Raw genomic sequence first — 17448 nt, forward strand, 5'->3', positions numbered from 1 at the left:
TCCACAAAAGTCTATTCCGTGCAAGCCTCTTCATCTCTGTGTAACTACTCCATCCTACACCCGTTTGCATTTGCTTAGGGTATTTGAGCCGTGGGTCCCCCCCCCCCCCCCCCCCCCCCCCGCCGCCGCCAAGCGCGCACACACTTCTTCTCAAAAATACTCACACACCCGGTCCCGAGCGGAGAAGGTCATAGACCCGGCCAGGAATCGAACTTGTGCCCCCATGATCGAGTCAGCAACGTTAACCAAAAGATCTATGAACTGGTGATTCCTTGATGCCTTAAGATATGTCTTATCAACCGAGTCCTTCTTTTGGTCAAGTTATGCCACGAATGCTTTTCTCCCCAGTTCGATCCATTACAACCTCATGAGTTACCCAGTCACTGGTCTATCCTTTAGCGATCGTATGTGGCACAATATTTCAAAAGATTCTATTATTTCCTAGTCTGAACTATTTATCACACATGTAACACTTTCACAGAATGCCATAATCTGGACAGATGTCTTCAAAATAAGTTCCTAACATTTAAATTTATATTCGAAATTTTTATTTTTCAGAAACACTTTCCTTTCTAATGCAGTCTGCATTTTATAATTCGGCCATCGTGTTATTTTACTGCCCAAATTGCAAAAGACATCTGCTACTTTTAGTGTCTCATTTCCTAAAATGGTAAAATGGTTCAAATGGCTCTGAGCACTATGGGACTTAACATCTGTGCTCATCAGTCCCCTGGAACTTAGAACTACTTACACCTAACTAACCTAAGGACATCACACACATCCATGCCCAAGGCAGGATTTGAATCTGCGACCGTAGCGGTCACGCGGTTCCAGACTGAAGCGCCTAGAACCGCACGGCCACACTGGCCGGCCTCATTTTCTAACATAATTTCTTTAGCTTCACCTGATTCATTTCGACTACTCGTCATTACCACCGTTAATTTCGTTGACTTTCATTTTTTACACTCAAAATTCCGTTGAACTGTTCTTCAAAGTCATTTGCCAGCTCTGACAGTTTACAATGTCGTCGGCGAACGTCAAAGTATGAATTTCTTCGCCCTGAACTTTGCTTCATAACTTGCTCATTGGTCAGGTTGAATAACATTGGGGAAAATATAAACTCTGCCTCTATTCCTTCTCAAGCACTACTTCCCTTCCACGTCCTTTGAGCACTGTTATTTCGATACAGGTTGTAGATACCATTTGACTCCCTTTATTTCTTCCCTGCTAGATGCAGAATTTCGAAGAGTATTCCAGCCAACATTATCAATTTTTTTTCTAAATTTTCAAATATTGATATGTATACCACTGTAAATGACGAAAGTGTTCCCTGTTTAGGTAGCGCTACGCCGTAATTGGTATATGTTGAAACAGTACAGTCGTTTTCGCTCCATAAGCAGCAGGTTTCGCTGCTCGCTCGCACCGGGAAAACACAAACTGAGGCGGCTTCGCCGCTAATTTTATTACACGACGCGGCCGGCTGCGGGTGCAACAGAACCCATGTGGACGGGTGGAAAGAAATGCCGGCCAGAGTGGCCGAGCGGTTCTAGGCACTACAGTCTGGAACCGCGCGACCGCTACGGTCGCAGGTTTGAATCCTGCCTCGGTCATGGATGTGTGTGATGTCCTTAGGTTAGTTAGGTTTAAGTAGTTCTAAGTTCTAGGGGACTGATGACCTCAGCAGTTAAGTCCCATAGTGCTCAGAGCCATTTGAACTTTTTTGGAAAGAAATGTGTCAGGCTTCATAATATGTATTTATATGTGTCGTGTATTATGCATTTCTTGTACGTGAATGTGAATCTGCCCATGAACTTTCCTTATCCTCCTCACACCTTTCCGTAAAGCGTGGCCAAATCTTAGTTGGGAAGTAGTTCTGCAGTATAGTAGTGCCAACCTTACTCCTGGGTAGAGGATCACAGAGACAGCACAGGCAGGTAAAAGTCAAAGACTTTCCAGTGTCACAAGATTTGGGGTGGAGAGGTTGGTCACGGCCAAGTGGTTCGATCACCCTCTCCACCGGGGCCCAGGAAGACCTGCGGGTGCCAGCCATATTCTGGGAGTGTAACAGAAGACGGCTAAGTCAGCAGACGTGCCCTCAGTGCGTCTGTCTCAATGTTCACGCATGGAAGAGAGGTATTTGAATATTTGTACTAATTCTTTTATTTCCAGCTTTGGATTGTGTAAGGAAATGAATGTTCTCTTAATTTCTGAAATTTAATCCACTGTGTTAATGTATCTGGTCCCCAGTTTGCCCGTTATCCTCCTTACATAGTGGATGTCCCATGTAAAATACTGGGAGACTTTGGTGGTATACATTTGGCCAACGCAATTCCGTCTTGCCCCTAGGGATGTGCGTGCCGATTAGTATATAATGTACCCGAGCTATAAGTTGTAAAATTGTAATATCATTAAGCTGGAACAATTGCTGCAATTGCTGTAAAATCGAGTGATAATGTTTAAAATATGTAGGTAATCAATTGCCATCAATCTTTAACATACCTGTAAAAAATCACATGGGAGTCCAGTTAAAGGAATTAATTTAAAAATCGAAGATATAGGATGCAGGGACCCACACATCAGCGTGTGAGCCCTCCAGCTCCTTGCCTAGTTTCGTACAGAATGGGCACACTCTCTAGGTAGTGCTCTCAAGCTCCCCTTCCCAGTTATCCGTTGCGCAATTTTCATTCAGGGCTTGACGAAATCAACTTACATCTGGCGTCCCTAGACAAGGAGGTTTGACGGTAATTTTTCAGTGTTTTGGAGAAAACAGACACACTAGGTGGCTCTCAGCAGGTACCTGTCGGCCACGCTGCCGGGCGCGATGTGCGTTACGAGGTAGCGCGGTGTTGCCGACGGCGGCTCGATCAGCTGTCGCAGCGAGATGCCGAGCTCCGCGGCGCGGCCGGGCGCCGTCTCGCGCAGCAGCCGCACCAGTCGGAAACGCCGCCGGCTCGCCGCCTGCTGCTGCGCCTGTAGCTGCAGCTGCTGCTGCACCTGCTGCTGCGATTGCCTCCGCGGCGAAGGGCAGCGCGTCGGGTCCTCCTGCGAGCAGGCAACCCAACCGTCAACAGTGCACGCCAAATAGTCTACACAGTAGGCGGTGGCAGGTACACTACAGCAGGCGCCTCAGCGAAGCCACTTCACTTCTTTACCGTCCTCCGCATTCACCTCTGTGAACCGCTGATGGCCGACGAGAGTTAGACTTCTTCCGTATGTCTTACTAGAATAACGCTGAATGGCAGAACTCGTCTCCAGACTGTAGGTGGCCCATTGATCAGTAGCGAAATAGTTTTTTTGTTTGTTGTTCTGCACAGTAAACCTTATAATGCTTAACATCATGGAATGTTTCTGCTGTCTCTCTCCCATGCTTAACTGTTGCTCTCTCAACCCCGCATCCATAATCTCTCTATTGTCCATTCATCTCTAGCTCTCTCATACTTCACAAGATGTCTTAAGACGTGTTGATGAGCACTGTTAGTGGAGTTGGCAGAACCAAGGATGATATGTCTGGTATGAGCTATGTAGCGCATTTTAGGTACAACGATTACTATTACAATGCTGTAAATCATTAACTAATCTCTATCTTTGAAAGATCGCAAGGCGTCGATCTCTTCGACTTCCAATTAAAACTAACAAATGCCAAGGAAAGTAATCGAAGAGCCCTGAGTTTTTTCCTGGGAAATCGCCTGTGGGAGCAATAACAGAATGATTTTATGTTAACATCCGAACTTATCTTCACATAAATTGCAGATCATCGATGTTACATAATACTTTTAGTTACAAATGCTGCATACAGATACAAATGGAGAGTTGTCATGTAATAATGCCCCCACATTCTCCCCGCCGTGGTCTTCCTTTAGGGTATGACAATCTGGACGGGCATGGCAAGGAGTCTTCCACCGGCAGTGACAAGGATGGCTGTGTATGGGATCTCTGCCTTCTTCCGTATGTGCTGTGGGAGAAGTTCTTTTTGCAGAAGAATGACGTCACCAACATGAATTTTCACCGATCTTGCATCCTCACTTGATGGAAACTGTGCATGATCATGAGATACTCTTTCGCCCAGCGCTTCCAAAGTTCTGTTTCCTAATGGCGTCTGAATTCTCTCGTCAAGCCAGCTACGATTAGTTGCTCGGCCCCTGTCACCATTTCCTTACCGATGGTTTTCTACCTGAGAGACAGCAACAAGTAAAATTTTTTATGGCACTACAGACATGTATATTCAGAAGGAGAAACAAAGTTCTGGAAGCATAATTCTGAACCTAACATGATGTAAACGGATCTTATTATGTAGAATTAAAAGCCACATTAAATTATTATTTCCGTCCACGAGAAGAGGCTGTCGTTCCTCAACGGTTCATTTGGCTTATAGCAGACGCGAACCTAGGCGCAAAAGGCCCTTATCAACAAAAAGACTCGGACTCTTTATTTTCGATCCATTGGTAAGTAGCGTGTGTTCCTTTGATTTCATGAAAGAAACATTATTCTTGTACATCTCTGGTACGACATATCTTCCGCTGCAAATTCACTGTGCAAGATCGCCTTGTCATTTAGTTTCCTTTCATGAGTGATTAACAGTGGATTAAAAAAAAAAAAAAAAAAAAAACGTATTTCAGTATTTCTAGAGAAAGAAACCACCTATGGTTTGAGTAATAAAAGAACGGTCAAAAAGAAACACTACTTAAAATAGTAAATGGCAGATTAAAACTATATTACGAATTAAATAATAATTTTATGATACTGATGTAAATAAAGGAAAACTAAGGCCAGGAACAGGATACCCGCAAAAAGGATAATAAGAGAACACGGAAGAAATTTGAATATGCCGCAATGAATAAAGAAATGGAACTGAAGGTTGTATGTGACCCTCGTCTATTAATACAGGACAAATAAAACAATAAGAACTGTCAAAATAAGAAAGTAACAACACTGCACAAAGAGACGCACCTGGAAGGTGTCCCTGGCCTCCGCTGCCTCTTCGTCATCTGCAGCTGCAGCGGTAGTGGTAGTGGCGGTGGTGGTGGGAGATTTTGTGCCCTGCAGCTGCGACGTAAGGAACTGCTGGCGGCGGGCGTCAGTCTGGCCGCGAGGGGGCGGCGTGGGAGGCGTGTGGGGGCGTGGGGGCAGCGCCGGAGGCGTCGAACTGCGGGGCGTCACCGGGGGTGGAGGGGACGGTTGCAGCGTCCGCGAGTAGCTCAGGGGCGTCGGCGACGGCGAAGGTGAAGGCGCGGGTGGCAGTGGGTGGACCTGCGCAAACAGGCTGCACTGAGAGCAATGGCCAGGGCTGTGCTAGTAGCGCAGGCCTAAGGGCGCACTAACAACGAAGTCCACGCGATACACGAACACGAAAGGTGGATGGTTACACAAATAGTAAACGTCAGAGATACACTAAGAGCCACGGAACACACTAATAGGACGGGCCGCCGGCTGTACTAAAAAACTAAGAGAAATCTTTCAGTTGCACATTTTGCTGACGGGGAACCAGCAACTCTACCAAATTTCTGAAAGCGTTTGCAAAAGATCCTGTCAACAGTTGCAGTACTTACATTCGACAACTAGCTTCAAACGTTAGAGGTTCATTTTCAGACCTCACCCACTGAGGCTTCTCTGACAGTGCCTGATCTTATTAATAAACATCTTACCAGGAAGTACGTGAGGTTTGTGGCATTCATTCTGCAAACACTTATAAAACAGGTGTTGCCACTTATTATTAAGACCAGGCGCTATCCGTGCAGACTCAATAGGCCATGCTTGAGAATGAACCACTAAGATTTGAAACTCGTAGCCTGATGTAAGTCTCGTATCACAACTGTTGACAGAATAGTCAAGAAACGCTTAACGGTAGAGGCTACTGGCTACATTAACAACGAAAGTCAGGGCTTTTTTCTGACATTGTCAGAGGGTGGAGGGTTAATTTAAAACTTAGGTGGATAAAAAAACCTACGTCAAGATCGTATATTTCCTTTACTTATTACCGGTTTCAGCTCATTACCGAGGTTTCTTCAGATCACTCTAAAATGTTGTTCAGTGTGTGACACTCATTACACATCGTCATATTTTTTAGAGCTAAGTAACCCTAGTTAAATAACAAATCCTAAAGTTGATCATGTAAATTGACAACGTTAACCACTAGTATAATGTTGTTACAGTGCTCACATGTGTGGCAAAATGAGCACTGATAACAATTAGTGATTAACGTTGTCAGTTTATATAAACCGCTAAGCTAATCATTAGGTACTGCGAATTCGTGTGCAGGTTACTTGGGCACGAGACTTACGGGTGATGGAATGGGCGTCGGCGTATGGTGGTGCTGGTGGTGTCCACCGGATGGCGGCTGTGGGGGCGGCGGTGGCGGCCGGTGGATGCTCGGTCCGGGGGCAGGCGCGGCTTCTAGCAGCGGGCTCAGCTGCTGCTGCTGGTGGTAGTAGCGCTGCGGCGGCGCAGGCGGGGGCGGAAGAGGTGGCGGCGGTGGGGGTGGCGGTGTGGTGGGCGGGGGAGTGGAGCCTCTCCTCGGCGGCGGTGGAGGCGGAGACTGTTGTACCAGTCTCCGAACGACGAAGGCGGGGGCAGCCGCGGGGGCGGATGCCTTGCGCAGCGTCGGCGGCGTCCCTTCCGGTGTGGGCGCTGCCGGCCTGTAGTGAAATGAGCGGGTCAGGTCATGCTGGGTGTCGCTCAGCCACGCTTTGTGAGTTCAGATCTTGGAATCCACGCTGTAACTGCACCAACGGACATCGGGTCGCAATTTACTGGCTCAAGATGGGAAGGCTGGACAAGATCACTACCATATCAGGGGACTTAAAAGAGACAAACGGGAATGGAATAGCTGTTATAAGGAGAGGGGAGTCTATACCCTACTCCACAACATCAGGGAACGGGTAGGAATGAGATATACAAGGTGAGATCAAAAAGTAACGGGTTTTTCTTTTTTTAATTTCGCGGGCTTTATGCATCCGGATTTCAAAACTTTTTTTATCTCGTTGGTACACATGTTCCTGACATATCTTTGCAACTTCAGCTGTTTTGAATATTTAGTTCATTGTCAACAGTCGAAACGATTATATGTGTTGCGAATGAACGGGGAACTTTTACTTTCGAAAAAGATGCATCAAAGAATTTGCGTTAAATTTTGCTAGAGAATAGAATAAAGTGCAGCACCGCATTTGAAATGTCGACTGTGGATTTTGGAGAATCTATTGTGAGTAAGACTAGAGATTATGAATGGTATAAACATTTCGAAGAGGGTCGAGAAGACGCCGGAGACGACGAACGCCCTAGACGCCCTAGCACATCAATTACTGGCGACAATGTGTAACAAGTAAAGAAAATAGTTCTGGAAAAACAGCGAATCACCATCTGAGAGGTTGCTGATTACGTCGGCATATCCTTTGGCTCAAGCAAGCGGTTTTTTCGGATGTTTTAGGCATGAAACGTGTAGTTGGGAAGATTGTTCCGAAATTGTTGAATTTCGACCATAAACGACTTCGCTTAGATATGGCTCCGGGATTGATGTATGAAGTCGATAGTTATCCAGAACTTTTAAAGAAGGTTTTAACAGGTGACGAAACATGGGAATACGGTATGACGTCGAAACCAAGGTCGAAACGTCTCAATCGAAACTACCTGAAGAGCCAAGACCGCAAAAGTCGGCAAGTTCGATCACATGTGAAGGTTCTTCTAACTGTTTCCTTCGATTTAAATTGGGTATGTCATCATGAGTTCCTGCCATGTGGTGGTAAGATCAGTAAAGAATACTGCCTGCAAACTATACGCGGTTTGCGTGAATAAATCCGAAGGAAACGGCCAGAACCGTGGCAAAACCACTCGGGAAACTTCATCACGATAACGCTCCCATTCACATCTCAATGCTCGTTCGTGATATTTTGGCAAAAAACCGAAACCGTTATGCCGCCTGTGCCATCGTATTCATCGTACATGGCCCCCGGCGACTTCTTTCTATTCCCTAGGCTGAAGAGAACCGTGAAAGGACGCCGCCTTTCCACCACTAATGAGACAAAAGCAGAATGGCTGAAGGAACTGAACACCATAATGAAAATTGAATTCTGCAAGTGCTTCCAAAACCGGAAAAAGCTCTGTCACAAGCATGTTATATCTGAGGGGGATTGTTTTTAAGGTGGCAAAATTAATGTTACTGAATAAATAAAGACACTTTAAGAAAAACAGAACGATGGTGGGCATTGAAAATCTCGTAAATCCATGTGTTTGTGAAAACTCTTAACTGCCGTAACTAGTAAGTACATTATCAAAGAGGCACACGGAAGTGTTTTGATTTCACTAATCTGTGAATAACTAGGCTTCCACTATATAATTATACATGTTTCATCAATGTCTGTATCAGATTACATATTTTTTAAGAAGCCATCTTAGCTTGTGTAGAATTTAACAAAATAGAGTTAAGAGGCTTTTATTGCCTACCATCGGAACGTCCCGGTAACTTTTTGAGCGTTGTTGTTGTGGTCTTCAGTCCAAAGACTGGTTTGATGCAGCTCTCCATGCTACTCTATCCTGAGCATTCTTCGTATCCAAGTAACTCGTCGAGACAGTTTACGGTTACTGTGATTCCATTAGCGAGTCTGCTGTAGTACCAATATATGCTTATTTATTAATTAGTGGTACACACATGGGTCTGCTCCTATATAGTACAGTAGGTCGTAAATTTTAATTGTTTATCGTAAGAATTATGGTATGATTTCATTTAGTAAGGGTTTTCAGAGAATCATATTTTCCGGTTAATTTCCTAATGAACTTTACGAGACCAATTACTAGCTAAATTTAGACTAGGTACTACTTTAACTAACTAATAACTAAGATCTTAGTCGTTTAATTTTTTCTTGTATTCTAGGTTACACATGGAAATGGAAATGGGCGCTTGGCGCCATTGGCCGGGAGGCTCCTTACAGGGCAGGTCCGGCCAACTTGGGTCTTATTACATTCGAAGCCACATTGGGCGACCTGGGCGCCGGAAGGGGATGAAATGATGATGAAGACAACACAACACCCAGTCCCTGAGCGGTGAAAATCTCCGACTCAGCCGGGAATCGAACCCGGTCCCCCTAGGACGGCAGTCCTTCACGCTGACCATTCAGTTATCGGGGCGGACTAGGTTACACATGACTATATATGTCCGTTGGTAATTACACTCCTGGAAATGGAAAAAAGAACACATTGACACCAGTGTGTCAGACCCACCATACTTGCTCCGGACACTGCGAGAGGGCTGTACAAGCAATGATCACACGCACGGCACAGCGGACACACCAGGAACCGCGGTGTTGGCCGTCGAATGGCGCTAGCTGCGCAGCATTTGTGCACCGCCGCCGTCAGTGTCAGCCAGTTTGCCGTGGCATACGGAGATCCATCGCAGTCTTTAACACTGGTAGCATGCCGCGACAGCGTGGACGTGAACCGTATGTGCAGTTGACGGACTTTGAGCGAGGGCGTATAGTGCGCATGCGGGAGGCCGGGTGGACGTACCGCCGAATTGCTCAACACGTGGGGCGTAAGGTCTCCACAGTACATCGATGTTGTCGCCAGTGGTCGGCGAAAGGTGCACGTGCCCGTCGACCTGGGACCGGACCGCAGCGACGCACGGATGCACGCCAAGACCGTAGGATCATACGCAGTGCCGTAGGGGACAGCACCGCCACTTCCCAGCAAATTAGGGACACTGTTGCTCCTGGGGTATCGGCGAGGACCATTCGCAACCATCTCCATGAAGCTGGGCTACGGTCCCGCACACCGTTAGGCCGTCTTCCGCTCACGCCCCAACATCGTGCAGCCCGCCTCCAGTGGTGTCGCGACAGGCGTGAATGGAGGGACGAATGGAGACGTGTCGTCTTCAGCGATGAGAGTCGCTTCTACCTTGGTGCCAATGAAGGTCGTATGCGTGTTTGGCACCTTGCAGGTGAGCGCCACAATCAGGACTGCATACGACCGAGGCACACAGAGCCAACAGCCGGCATCATGGTGTGGGGAGCGATCTCCTACACTGGCCGTACACCTCTGGTGATCGTCGAGGGGACACTGAATAGTGCACGGAACATCCAAACCGTCATCGAACCCATCGTTCTACCATTCCTAGACCGGCAAGGGAACTTGCTGTTCCAACCGGACAATGCACGTCCGCATGTATCCCTTGCCACCCAACGTGCTCTAGAAGGTGTAAGTCAACTACCCTGGGCAGCAAGATCTCCGGATCTGTCCCCCATTGAGCATGTTTGGGACTGGATGAAGCGTCGTCTCACGCGGTCTGCACGTCCAGCACGAACGCTAGTCCAACTGAGGCGCCATGTGGAAATGGCATGGCAAGTCGTTCCACAGGACTACATCCAGCATCTCTACGATCGTCTCCATGGGAGAATAGCAGCCTGCATTGCTGCGAAAGGTGGATATGCTCTGTACTAGTGCCGACATTGTGCATGCTCTGTTACCTGTGTCTATGTGCCTGTGGTTCTGTCAGTGTGATCATGTGATGTATCTGACCCCAGGAATGTGTCAATAAAGTTTCCCCTTCCTGAGACAATGAATTCACGGTGTTCTTATTTCAGTTTCCAGGAGTGTATAATATTAATATTACCTACTGCATAGCAAATTTAAATTTTTTAAATTGGATTGTAGTTTGAAAATAGATTCCACCATTTTGCAGCTCTGACATTAGACAGTGATCCTGGAAACCAGAGGATTTTGACCAGCCTAAACAGTACAACTCTCGCAATTTCAACATTTTCACTCAAGTTTTCACTGATATACAATGGCTTTACAGCCTTAGTTTTCGTTTTAACAGCTTCAGCTTCGACTGCTATCAGCGCCGTACGTCCTCTGGCACGGAGGTGTCCTCCCTGACTCTGCGAAGGACACCACACGCTGTACCACGGCGATCGTCCAGTCATTCATTCTTCCCATGGCCCTGATCTCAGTACTGCAACGTGTCGCGGAGAAAAGCCTCGGAATCCACAGATGTTGTAACTTTTGTCACTCCCCAACTCCTACCACCGCAGAACATGCAGCTGGACACGTGTCTTCGCCACGATCTTCTGTTATACTTGTTTATATAATCAGTTTTTGTGGTGACTCAGACATGCTCCTGTCTACTACTTGAAGGAAAATCTTCGTCTCTATTCCGGATACTTTCTCACCTATTTCATTTAAACGATGATTTAATGATTCGTCCGATACCCTGTTGCGTAATGTTTCAACCCATAGTTCAGCTTTTTAGCATCTGATGATTTATCTGAAGTAAATGTAGTGACGAACGACATTTACCGGCGTTCCATTCCTCCACAATCACAGTTATCGTTTAATAGTCGTCCTACTTTGTTCAGAAACGTGGGGTAATCCCATGTCCTTTTAGGAAATGTTTCACACGTCTCGACTGTGGCATGTACTTGTTCTGAGGTCTTTCCCTCACACTGAGAAAGATATTTTCGACCCGACGTCGTAATGGCTTTCTCTCATTACAAACGAAGAGCTTTTCTCCTTCGAGTTTGCTCTTTGCCCTAGTACTAGTATCTGTCACTTTTTTTTTGTTTCTCGTCTTCGTAATCAATACAGCGCACATCTAACAGACATGTTCCACAAACTATAAAAATAGCTTCCACAAAAGTGATCCTTTATATAAATATAAATATCACTAGTATGCTCCTGATTAGGTGTAGCTACTCTCCCTCTATAGTCCCACATATATGCAGCGTAATCTGCAACTAAGGTAAGTACAGCATCACGGTACAGTCTCGTGGCGTGTAGGGATAATTGAACTTACTTTGGCCAACCGTTGCAATTTTGTTCATAAGAGCACACTGGCATAGAATTTCAATACGTATACGAAAATTTTGTTTTTCAGCGTGTGACTCCAAGTATCTTGTCACCACCTACGTCTTCAAAAAATTATTGTTTATTATTATTGCCGAATTTGTTGTCTAACAAGGAGCTCACATGGCAATCGGATTTTTGTAGTTTTTTTATATTTATGATGTGTGATGTTTAGAGATCAAATAATAGTCCAAGAATTTCGTTGAAACTTTCAAAAATTCTCGAGAAAATCGACTTTGAAATTTTTCGACCCCCTCTAATACCGTAAACTAAGAGTGATTTGTCGGCAGGCAGTGTGGGTCTGTCGTAGAATGCTTATGTGCTGCGTGGAGGCATGGGTCCCATTTCCGCCCAATACAATTTTTTAAAAAAATGTGCATGTTGGACGAGGATTTCCGTGAAGCGTAAAACACCTAAAGATACAAAAAAAGGTCGGTATCCCTCGAAATCTCCGAGTCGAGCTTTGTTTAGATCTTTCTTTCATTGTTTTTACTGTCCAGCTAGAATACCAAGACCATTTAATTATAAAATTCATCAAATGAGTGCTAATTAACACAAAAATATTGTCTTTTGTATGAAAAAAGGGATTCTTATTTTTATCTACTTATCACACATTAAGAATTCAGTTTACATTTCAAATATAAATTTTAAATTATCGACCTCGTATAAAAAAATGTTAATGAACATGATTTAAATGAAAAAAATAGATTTAGATTTTTTTCATCTGCAAGTACTTTTATCCTTCACGGAAATGCTCGTTGTTTGTTTAAAGATGTGCATCAGCCAGCATTAGATCCTGGTTGACCTCCACCTGGCACGTGAAAATTCTGCCATAGACTCACACATCAGATAGGAAGAATAGTTGTAGGTTTACTGTATTAATTATGCTAGTTAAACTTCGAAGTAGAGAATTTTTCAGAGTTGCATCGAACTGCTTTGTGGAGTTGATGTTTGAGTTCTTAACTGCACATACCATAAAAATAAAAAAAAATAAAATACCAAAATCGGCGTGTCATACACTAAAGCGACAGAAGTCGTGGTCAAACAATATGCACATATACAGATGGCGGTAATATCGCATACACAAGGAATAAAAGGGCAGTGCTTTGGCGTAGCTGTTATTTGTATGCAGGTGATTCATGTGGAGAGTTTTCCAACGTGATTATGGCCGCACGACGGGAATTAACAGACTTTGAACGCGGAATGATGGTTGGAGTTAGACGTATGGGACATTCCATTTCGGAAATCGTTAGGTAATTCAATATTCTGATATCCACACTGTCAAGAGTGTGCCGAGAATACCAAATTTCAACGCTTTGGCCGACGGCCTGTATTTAACGACCGAGAGAAGCGTAGAGTTGTCAGCGCTAACAGGCAAGCAGCACTGGCTCAAATGGCCGCAGAAAACGACGCGAGACGTACGACGAACGTATGCGTGAAGACACTGCGACGAAATCTGGCGTTTGTGCTAAGGCAGCAGACGACCGACGCGAATGCCTTTGGTAACAGTGTGACATCGACGCCAGCGCCTCTCCTGGCCTCTTAATCAAATCGGTTGGGCCCTAGACGAGTGGGAAACTGTGTCCTGGTCACATGAGACCCGATTTCATTTGGTAAGAGCAGATGGTAGGGTCACACTCGGTGTGACACAGCCGTGGACCCAAGTTAGGCACTCTGCAAGCGGGTGGTGGCTGCATAATAGTGTGGGCTGTGTTTATATGGAAAGAACTTTTTATGTTTGGCTTCTTGGAGACCAGCTGGAGCTATTCGTGAACTTCAAGTTTACAAACAGCGTTGGAATTTTTATGGATGGCAATGCGCCTTGTCACGGACCACAGCTGTTCCCCATGGCTTTGAAGAAAATTCTGGACTGTTTGAGCGAATGATTTGGCCACCCAGATCGCCCGACGAGAACCCCATAGAAAGTTTATGGGACGTAATCGAGAGGTCAGATTGTGCACAAAATCCTGCACCGGCAGCACCTTCGCAATTATGGACGGCTATAGAGGCAAGCATGGCTCAGTATTTCTGCAGGTGACTTCCAGCGACTTGTTGTGTCTATGCCGCACGAGTTTCTGCACTACGCCAGGCAAAAGCAGGGCCGACATGCGGTTAGGGTGTATCTCGCTTTTGTCACCTCAGTCTAACTTCTAAATTATCGACTTTTTGTGAAAGGTTATTAATGAAGGTTATTTAAATAAGAACCATTGCAAATATTTTGCTTTCATCTTCATGCATCTTTACCCTTCACGGAAATACTCGTTGAACGTGCACCTTTGTTTAAAAATTTTCATCGGCCAGCAATCGAATTGGGTACATGAACGTTTTACCACATTTCATACCTCCCATTGAAAGAATCGTCCTTGGTTTGTAAGGTGTCAGGCAAATCCAACACCTTCCATGAAAAACCTGACATGATAGCAAATCCGCCAATATGTCACATAGCTCCGAATAAATCCTGACATTAAATTAACCAAAGTAATACGATCAATGAGTGAGCAGATGGAATACCACAGACTAACACGAGAACGTCTAAATGCAGGTCGTACCTTCCCACCGTGAAATAGACGCAGTTCCGAAGGGAGAAACGAGAACAGAAGCCAAGAGCAGAGCCATGTAGACTAGAAGGCCCTACGATAAGAGCAGGACAATGGGACACCCGTATCGCTGGCCGACCGCAAAGAGGTCCATCCCCCAGCCCATGTTAAAAGATATAGCCCTCCAGAAGAACAGTATCGACCTTACGATAACACTAAAAGGGCCACACCAAGTTTTAGCGTGAGACTATACGTGTGTCTGTTACGTAGCAAACATTAAAAACATTGCCCACCACGAAAGGTATAACGTTTCTCATTGGATACACAGAATTTTTGTAGGCGAAGCTTAAGGTTATCATTGAGACGCTGACTGGTCAGTTGAAAACACAGCCAGATACCTTTTTCTTAAACCAACTTCGGTAAACAGTAGTAAGGATAATTTCTGGAGAGTTGCTACCGAGACGGCGAGGTGTGTGGAGCTGTGCCGCCAGCCACCCCTGACGCTGCCTAACTACCGACAAGGTAATGAACGCACGTGATACCGCATAAGAGCGCATAAGGCTTCATTCAGAACTGCAGAAGTCTCATCTGTTACATCCCCTTTTACGTAATACTAGGGTCGATCGTCAATTAAACTTCTTGGTATTCACATTTTCTACTTGAAGTTAACATCTGAAACGCGATGATTTTTCTGTTATATAATTATTGAGTAGCCACATCAGCCACTGTTATTTACGACAAGTTAAATACTTAATAAAAGATAATTGAGGGTCACTGTAGACCATTTTTGATAGTTTTCCCTTTTCTGAAACTTAATTTAAAACTATATTATAGATGTGTTATGGCATAGGTCATCCTTAGATCCATTTCAGAACTTGGAAACCCATTCAGGGAATATTCGTTCACATTTTTGTTGAACGCAGTCGGTTTTTATCATCCTGTATTAAAACATTTCCTTTTATCAGTAGTACAATTTATAAACAATGTTTTGTGGGTAGAATAAAAATTCCAATGGTAAACTTAACTGCTTTTTCGACGTTATTTTACCAGCTAACTAAAAATAGGAATGCCTTGAACCCCTTCAAATGGTTCAAATGGCTCTGAGCACTATGGGATTTAACATCTTAGGTCATCTGTCCCCTAGAACTTAGAACTACTTAAACCTAACTAACCTAAGGACATCACACAACACCCAGCCATCACGAGGCAGAGAAAATCCCTGACCCCGCCGCTTGAACCCTTTCCACTAAATTTATTTAGTATTAAGATTCTTTTACAGGGAGTGCAGTGGAGCTGACGCTGAAATCATTAAGTATTTGGTTATGTCATCGCTAGTCTCACTGAATTCTTCTGAATTCTACATGTCATGTGCGGTCTGGCGTCTCCTTACCAGCAACAGGTCCCAGGTTCAAACTAGTCAATTCCCTAAAAAAACACGCTCAGAGCGTCGTTGCGCGAAAGTGGTAGGGAGACACAACTTAGAACAAACAGACACCACGCAGAATGTTAGAGGTTAAGGGTATTAATTACAGCCAGTGCTCTTCAAACTCGATTTTCTCGAGAATTTTTGAGAGTTGCATAGAACTGCTTTGCGGGGCTGATATTTGTGTTCCGAGCTTCACATACAATAAAAATTAAGAAAACAAAATGAAATGCAAAAATCGACTTGCCGTATGATCTTCCTGTAAGACAGGTTTGCTCTGAGCACCATGTAGACTGTTATATTTGTAAGTAATTTTAGTTTTTATCCGGGTACCAAGTAGAAGCAGTGACATAGCGTAACGGGAGTGTTCTTTTGTTTTTTGTTTTTTCTTGTCTATCGTTCTGTTGATGGTCTGCGGGACTTCAGCCGTTCACGTACGTAACAAAATGAAACATCTACAACCCTCAAATGGTTCAAATGGCTCTGAGCACTATGGGACTTAACTTCTAAGGTCATCAGTCTTCTAGAACTTAGAACTATTTAAACCTAACTAACCTAAGGACAGGACGCACATCCTTGCCCGAGGCAGGATTCGAACCTGCGACAGTAGTGGTTTCGCGGTTCCAGACTGTAGCGCCTAGAACCGCAAGGACGCTCAGGCCTACAGCTGTCATTTTGATGTTATTTTATTATATTGCAACCAGTTCCGGTGACTAAGTACAGCATCTGCGGGCCTTAACTGACGCTGACGGAGTGAACGCCACTCGTATGCACGATCCCATCAGTGACCAAAATCTGTGAACTGGCTTCCGCAGAATACTGTAAAAGCGATGTTGTGTCTGAAGATGCAATATTGAGTCATTGTAACTGATGGGATATAATAAAGTTACATCAAAACGACCGCTGCAGTCGTTTCGTTTTATGGAGTACATATTCATCTGTTTCTGACCTAGTGTACTCTGCGAGAAACGGGCGTAGGCGTACCTGCTGGCGGAGGGCAGTAGGAGGCTGGCCGAAGACGACCTGGCCCAGCGTCCGCGCCGCGGCCAGGCTGGGCGCGTCTCCTCCCCAGGAGCGGCGGGGGCGTGGGCGGCGGAGCGCGCGGGCACCGGCGGGGGCGGTGGGGGCGGCGTGGAGCCCAGGGCGCCTACGCCGCCGCCGTAGGGGTCCGCCTCGTGCAGGCTGCCCGAGTCGGAACTCTCGGTGGCGCCCCCGCCGCGGCCCGCGCCGTCGCTGTCGTAGCCCGACTCGTTGGAGCTGACGCCGCCGCCGCCCACGCAGCTTCCCGGCAGCAGCAGCGTCGTCTTCTCCCCGCTGAGGACAACCGACACTTGCCGTGAATGTGGCCACGACTGTCTAGACAGTTACATACTGTTCAAAATTACTTTAGGATGGACGGCTACGTTGCAAATAGGAGGGGAAGCTGGAGGTGTAAAACTACCGTAGGCTGCCAAAGACTACCGTAAGTTAGCGTAGACGACGATGGCTTTACTAGTCAGTTATGGGTGTACACGCGTTACATGTACATTGTGTGTGTTGTATACCTATTGATGGTTCTCGATCTTCCACCATAACCGAGTCCATCAACATGTAGCAAATATGAGGTAGCCAAGGAGGTGGAAACGTGGTTTCTACTATGCCAAGATGCTTGGTAGCTGCAAC

The 17448-nt window shown here is 45.6% G+C and overlaps 1 protein-coding gene across 1 annotated transcript in view; it reads right to left on the minus strand.

The window, feature by feature from the left end:
- LOC126273369 (BRD4-interacting chromatin-remodeling complex-associated protein-like) overlaps positions 1-17448 on the minus strand; it is a 424917-nt gene that overhangs the window by 103110 nt on the left and 304359 nt on the right. The window contains exons 6-9 of the mRNA XM_049976919.1: positions 16771-16968; positions 6278-6632; positions 4948-5247; positions 2798-3042 (exon numbers count right to left, since the gene is read on the minus strand). Coding sequence (XP_049832876.1) covers positions 2798-3042; positions 4948-5247; positions 6278-6632; positions 16771-16968 — 1098 coding nt within the window. The remainder of the gene's footprint in view (positions 1-2797; positions 3043-4947; positions 5248-6277; positions 6633-16770; positions 16969-17448) is intronic.

The sequence above is a fragment of the Schistocerca gregaria genome, chromosome 5 (genome assembly GCF_023897955.1).
Source record: "Schistocerca gregaria isolate iqSchGreg1 chromosome 5, iqSchGreg1.2, whole genome shotgun sequence".
Classification (NCBI taxonomy): Eukaryota; Metazoa; Arthropoda; class Insecta; order Orthoptera; family Acrididae; genus Schistocerca; species Schistocerca gregaria.